We start from the raw sequence: 6,640 nt of genomic DNA, 5'->3' as shown, positions 1-6,640 counted from the left end.
TCCTTTAGCCCGGTTCATTCTTTCTCTTTCCATCCCATTGCGAGAGCAATTATACGGACACTCGAGGCGTATCGAGCAGTCACCGTCGCCGCCGTGTTGTCCTGTGCGCGACTGCGCATGCGCGATACGCAACGACCAGCTGCTGTTGTTTATGCCGATGGAAGAGAACCTTGACAGGTGATGATAGCCTCAGTAAACGGGGCACAGGGTCGCTGCAAGGGCAGGAGCGCCAAATGGCGATTCCAGAAAAGCTGACGAATGTGCGCCCTGAAACAAACCACAGAAGCGTACATCTGGATCTTGTATGTTATCCGTAAGGGGAAAGGGGGTGAGAGGGGGGTGGTCTTTATTGTGTTAGCACATCGCGGTGCTGTTCATGGTTTCTTGTGGCGAAAGCTATGCTGCAAAATCAAAATATAAATGAATGAAGTTAAGTTTCAAGAACAAAAGAATCCAAAAAGAACTGAAGGCACGCACTCGCAAGCAGAGGGCCCGGCGGCATCCTTTTGCTGCCGGTCACAGCGCGTCACAGTCACTCCGAGATACAGTTTTTCTTCGATGAGGTGATGATGGTTTGGGAAGTTCCGCGGCTGCCCCTGACTGCTACTTTCTGCCGGCCTGCAATCGACCCCCAAAAAAAGCGGTAGTCCTTGAAAGCAACGAAAAGGTACAGCCCTTGTAGTCCGACGAGAACGTTCACTACAACGTCTATCTCGGCGAAAGGCAGAAATGTGCCTAAGAAAGCGACCGCCCATGCGGCTCCCATGATGAGCGCGAGGCGGCAGAACAGCGCCATGCGGGCGCGATGCCGTTTGCGCTCACAGTCCGCGCTGGCGCCCACTTCTTGTCCCTCTCGAGCGCCAGCAGCGTTGGACGCGATGTCACGGATGTAGAACACAGTCTTAAGGTACACAAAGAGGGAGAAGAGCGTGAGCGTTGCCATGGGAACCAGGAAGTACACGACCAAACCCCACAGGGTGCCAATCCAGCAAGCCACGGTTCCATAGCTGGGCGACACCACGGAAGCCGGAGCCAGCCAGTGCACGAGCAGAGCTGCGGCGACAACGAGCAGCGGTAGACACCAGGACAGCGTGGCGTACAAAGCTAGAGTCCTATTGCGAGCAGAAGAGAGCTTGACGGAAGTGATGTTACTGCAGATGTCATAAGACAGTACGCCAGTCCAGCAGAAGGTCGACAGGAAGCCGTAGTGGACGAGCACGGCGATGGCCACGCACGGCACTCCTTGCACATCGACAAGGCTTGTGAGCAAGTACAGCAGCTGGGTGACCAGCAGCGTGACCGATAGACACAGAGTACACTTGGACGAGAAGCTTCGGGACCCTTTGTAAGCGCAGAAGACGACGACCTTGCACGCGAGACAGCATACAGACAGGGACATGCAGAAGACCGTCACGTAGTTGTATACGTTGTACGTGCTTGGCGGAGCGTCGGCATTGTGGCCGCGAGGCTGAGCAGGTGGTGTTCCGTTGGCAACTCTGTTTCCACGACGCAGCATTAGCGGGCCATTTTTCTTCGGCATCGGGGCGTCCCTGATGTAGCAGTGGCCGTTGTGTTGGGCGTAGCAGGTAGGAGTGCTAACCACGGGCTTGAATATGGCGGCCAGGTTTGGAGGGCGTGCGGCAGCGGGTCTCTTTTGTCCGGCTGGGCGCCTGCGCCCTGTTATGGTGAAGTTGGCCACATGCCTCGTTCGGCTGCAAGACAGTCGGGACACGTTGGCGCCGTAGCATGTGGCACAGTATACATTCCGATAGACCGGTGAGTAGGGATCTCCCGCGTCGCTGACGGGTGCGTAGTATGTTTTGCATTTGTCCGAGATGTGTTCGGCGACATGTTGATCGCACAAGTCGTCAGGTTTGTCCATGACGCAGGGCCTCAGGTACAACTTTGGCTCGCCGCTAAGAAACTGAGGCAGGGAGACCCGGACAGGTTTCTTCGGTCCGATCAAAGCGGCGTTCCAGAAGGTGACGTTCGCGACATCGTCGTTGCAGAGCGCGCAGAAACCATTCCTGGAACGATGGCACAAGATTACGTAGAATTAGATACAAACTTGATATGTTGAAGCAAAGAATGAGATTAAGTAAGCCTAATAAATTAGAAAGCACCATAGAAGTGAACTGGCGATCCGACATATAAAGATATGCTTGTCCAAGTGGCTTGACAATGACAAGTCTCCTTTTCAAAACAGTGGCCTGTCTTACTGAAATACTTCGTTTATTTCATTCACTAATAAGTATACGTTACAGAGCCCCTTACGGAGAATTGCGTTAGTAGTCAGTACAGAAAATATATATATATATATATATATATGTTAAGATCAAAATACATTAACGCATTAATCAAATCAAAGAACGATTACACTGAGACCAAGAACTTAACAATGCGCACTACAGAAGCAAGGCAGCAACAATAGTCGTTAAAATTGAAAATACGGCCTAAAATGAACAGAAACGCAAGTCACAAATCAAAGTAAACAGTGCTGCTGAGACTAAAAACAAATCACAAAAGACATCTTTCACGTAAAAAGGAAAAAGAAAAAGGAAGTCAGCAGCATGTTAAACTCCTGTAACACGTGAAGGCGAATGCCTGCTTCACACGTGGTAATGCATTAAGTTATGTGAAATTAGGGGCCAGAATTCTTGCAAGACATAAGAAGCTGCAGTGTGAAGTAAACGTATTGCGCTGTACTTCGCTTTCCTCAACGACACATGCGAGCACGTAATGCCCTACCTAAAGGTTATTTAGTTCTTCCTTTCTTTCGTTTGTTCCCTCTTTGTTCTCTCTTTCTTTTGTTCTTTCTTTTGTTCTTTATTTCGTTCTTTCGTTTTTTTCGTTTCTTCTTTCAAATTTAGCCCTTCCATCTTTGCTTGCTTACGGGGGTAGGTATTCCTGATGTTGATGTTTCATTTCTTTCTTTCCTTCGTTCTTTTTTCTTTCGTGTCTTCATTCATATTCAGTCATTACAGCTTTGCTTACTTGCCATTATTAGAGCCATTACTGATGATAGTATCTTTTGTACCACTCGTCAACTTTTCTTCAACCACTCGACTTCATGACGACATTTTTTTTAACCACTCGACTAGACGCCGCTTTTTAAGCTATTTAAGGCTTTGGCCTTAAAGGACGGACATGTTGGGAACAGTGCTATAGTACAGAGGAGCAAGAGCAGCAACAACAGGCAAGTGGAATAGGAAATGCGGCAAATCCGAAGCATTGCATTTGCCGAAACGAAACAGCGCGGTTAGTTTCTGGTTATATAATTGCGCAATACTGGCTCCAGGTTGCACCAGCTAGTTACGTGAACACCTGTAAGCAGAGGCGCGCTCGTGAAGTCAGAGATAGGAAGCGCAGTTTCGTACATAAATCAGCAAAGAATCATAGAAACTTGAAATGTCCTGGAATGAACCGCCAACTTATAGGGATGGCGCCAGCAGTCACTCAAGTGTACCACGAGGACCTGTCAGGTTTTCTCTGATTTATTACTCACTGGCACATAAGCGACAGTGTTGAACTGTTTCATAGAATGAGTCAACTAAGTGTACCACTTACCTACGTCATTATGCAATTGCGCAATGAAACAATACAACCTAAATTTCCTCGATGTAACAAATATAAGCCTGCGCGCATCATTATTCTAATCAAGGAAATAGCTTTGTAGAAGCGTTCGGCTTTTCGCTTACATTGGCAGTTAGTTCATACACAATTGGTCTTTCTATAAATGTGCAGGGAATGTGCCGAAATGACCTTCAATAAACCCACAAATAATGCTGTGGAATCAAGTAGCTCCTTGAAAGACGTAACTAAAAGAACGCTCCGTCACCGTGATGTTGACATCAGTGTCCACTACTCCTGCGCGAAACAGCGTAGACGGCACGATGGAAGCGCTAATGCGAAAGCTGCGGGCGATATCTCGGAAGTTTCTGTGATCAATCTTGGCTCCAGGGATTTCTCGCTGCCTACGACATCGGACATCAGAGAAGTGAAGTAGGGAGCTGAGGCCCGAAGACTGCTTGTTCGGAGCAAAGCAGATAGATAACCCGGCTCACCTGTAAGTGACATGATTGATGCTTGTCACCGGGATGTGATAGAAGGTCTCGTTAAACGACTCCGCGCTCTCGCAGGCTTTCCTCACTTCGTCGTGCGGCCACGAGGGCGGGCAACCAACTACCATGTAGACGTACTTTAGCAGCCTAGATGAAAGTTGAACCGGTACACAGGAAATCTCCGGAAATTCAGACTCGTCCTCAAGGGAGAACTCCATGTCCCAGCAGCAGTCCCTGTATACTCTGCAGTTCGGCGCGCATGAACAGGTGGCAACGTAGGTCCCGGGCTCGCAGCTAAACAGGTCGTCAGAGCAGCCGTGCATGTCTACCGGACACCGCATGAGTGACTTGAATGCGGCGTCCGGAATGTCCTCGTAGGTTTCTCGGGACACTGTCCAAGGCGAGGTGGCATTGCAGTCTCCCGCGAGAACTGGACTGGACGTCAAAAGTGTCATTGCCCGCATGCGAAGCAACCACGCGATCAACGGGCCTCGCCTCATCTTTATTCAGGCGGTGTACTCCACCAGAACTCGTCTCATCTGAAACACAAAACATAGCGAAGTATTAGGTACCGCCTTTTATGTAGGAAGCTGTGTCTCTTTCATAAATTGCGCTTTTGTTAAGTGAGGCGTTCAGAAGCGGTGTGAGTAGAGTATTACATTGATATGACGCATCCGACTCATTTATCAAACCATTTGTATCAAGGCACTTTTTCTGAAGTTACTTTTATTGCCACGAATTCTAATAGAAAGATTGTTATAAAGGAAATAAGTGCTTGGCAGCGTATGACAGTCAAGGGACTTATATTGGCATAAGCTCTCAGGATGCTTCAGATGCAAAGCAATAAGCATCGCGAGCCTCATGAGACTATAACAGATAGCAGTAGTCACGCTCTCCTTACCATCACTTCACCATCGGCTCCACGAATGTTTCATGCTCGTTGCGACACCGAAATTACTTACTGTTGATGAAAAACTTGCACCTCACATCATTCGTGTTATGTGAAGTCTGCTGAAAACTTCCTCTATGGCTGTCCCTTGGAAATCTCCGCTAAAGCTCACTCAGTACTGCATGAACTTTCTCAGCTCTACATAGAAACTATGCAGCCCTGCGCGATGTCAGCACCGATTGGCTCCCAACGCTGGGTACCATCGTTGCTCCAGGCAAGAAATATACACCGAAAAGAGAGAGAACCTTCGAGCAACGAGAAGGTTGTCGCCTCTGTGTGATTGATGTCTTTTCAGATGAAAACAATAAAAGCAAATACACAATAATACCGTAGTACTAGACGACCGGTGCACATTTGGCGGCCAGCTTCAAAGATTGCGTTCATTCCAGCGGATGGCAGGATGTCAAGTCTCTGACCGCCTTTGAGAGCTATTCCACCGGAGGTGCATTATTCTTCCATAGGAGGGCTGCTATTAGCACGCCGGTGCTATCTGGTGTTTGTGCAGCCCCACACGTGTTTACTGTTAATGCCTCTTACCCTCTCTCCTCCATTTGTCCCTCGAAGACCCCTACACACGTGTAAGTATAGCAAACTGGACGCGTGTTGGCTTGGTCGACCTCCCTGCCCTTTGTTTCTATCGCTTCTCTCTCTCTCTCTCTCTCTCTCTCTCTCCAGCTGGTGGGTTTTGTTGACCGTGCATGTGGCCAACCATTGAAATCGGCACAGGGCTTCGAGTCCCTTTGCGGCCGGTGCTCAAGAGGGACAAAAATACGATGCCGCGTGGTTCTCGCACAACGGCCTCGACACGGATATGTGAGAATCGGCCCAGATAACCGCCATTTAGAGGCCGGAAGAGGATCCGGAACGACAAAGCAATCGCTGTGCCTGAGAACGCGCGCTCTACTATTGCTGATGCACGTTCAATCAAATGCAGTCATGCAGCGCCACTTTAAAAATAAAAAAAGCTTACGCACCCACCGCAGTAGCCAGTAGCTTAGGGGCTGTGACGTTGCACTGCTGAGCACGAGGTCGCGAGTTCGATCCTGGTCCAAGTGTTAGAAATAATCTGGAGTCGCCCACTACAGCATGCCTCTTAATCAGATCGTAGTTTTAGTACGCAAAACTACTGAATTTATTCACCTTAATTTCTGTTTAAAGCGGTACCTTTCTTTGCCTGGCCCACCCCAGTTTTGTCTTCGCCAGTCGGTCGACATCTCGCTGGATATATTTTGTGGATGAATGTGTCAGCGCAGGCTTATAAACAAGCAACGTATGTTGACCAACAATATAATGCGAGGCAGGGCAACTCTTTCTTCTGCGCCATCCAATTATATATAACTTATAACATGTAAGTACATATAATGCAGCGTCATAGATATTTTCTACAGGTATTCTAACGTGTACGTTCGTTCCGGATAATCCTAAATCGGAGTTTTCTCGGGGAACTCTGCCAGATCTTGCTGACCGTGGCTGCTGCGGCTGCTTTCTTGCCAAGTACCGCACCCACAGGGCTCCACTCATGTAACGAATCAGCGTAACAGTGGAGAACTGTCTGTTCTGCTCCTATAGATTTGCCGGCGGCCGGCTCTGGCCTCTAGAGGAATGCGCAATGAAACCACAAGCGGTACCT

The 6,640-nt window shown here is 48.7% G+C and overlaps 1 protein-coding gene across 1 annotated transcript; it reads right to left on the bottom strand.

Annotated features, from left to right (window-relative positions):
- Positions 1 to 292: 292 nt before the first annotated feature.
- On the bottom strand, positions 293 to 3,439 carry LOC126541757 (adhesion G protein-coupled receptor E4-like). Its single transcript, XM_050188686.3, has one exon. It carries the CDS (start codon positions 1,880 to 1,882, stop codon positions 533 to 535), a length of 1,350 nt encoding a protein of 449 aa, XP_050044643.2. The 5' UTR covers positions 1,883 to 3,439; the 3' UTR covers positions 293 to 532.
- Between the last annotated feature and the right edge of the window lie 3,201 nt (positions 3,440 to 6,640).

This window comes from Dermacentor andersoni, chromosome 2 (assembly GCF_023375885.2).
Source record: "Dermacentor andersoni chromosome 2, qqDerAnde1_hic_scaffold, whole genome shotgun sequence".
Classification (NCBI taxonomy): Eukaryota; Metazoa; Arthropoda; class Arachnida; order Ixodida; family Ixodidae; genus Dermacentor; species Dermacentor andersoni.
The sequence above is the reverse complement of the archived record's forward strand: the minus strand, read 5'-3'. Positions and strand labels throughout refer to the sequence as shown.

Coding starts and splice junctions, on each gene's coding strand:
- LOC126541757 (XM_050188686.3), bottom strand. CDS start 1,882: ATGGACAAACCTGACGACTTGTGCGATCAACATGTCGCCGAACACATC.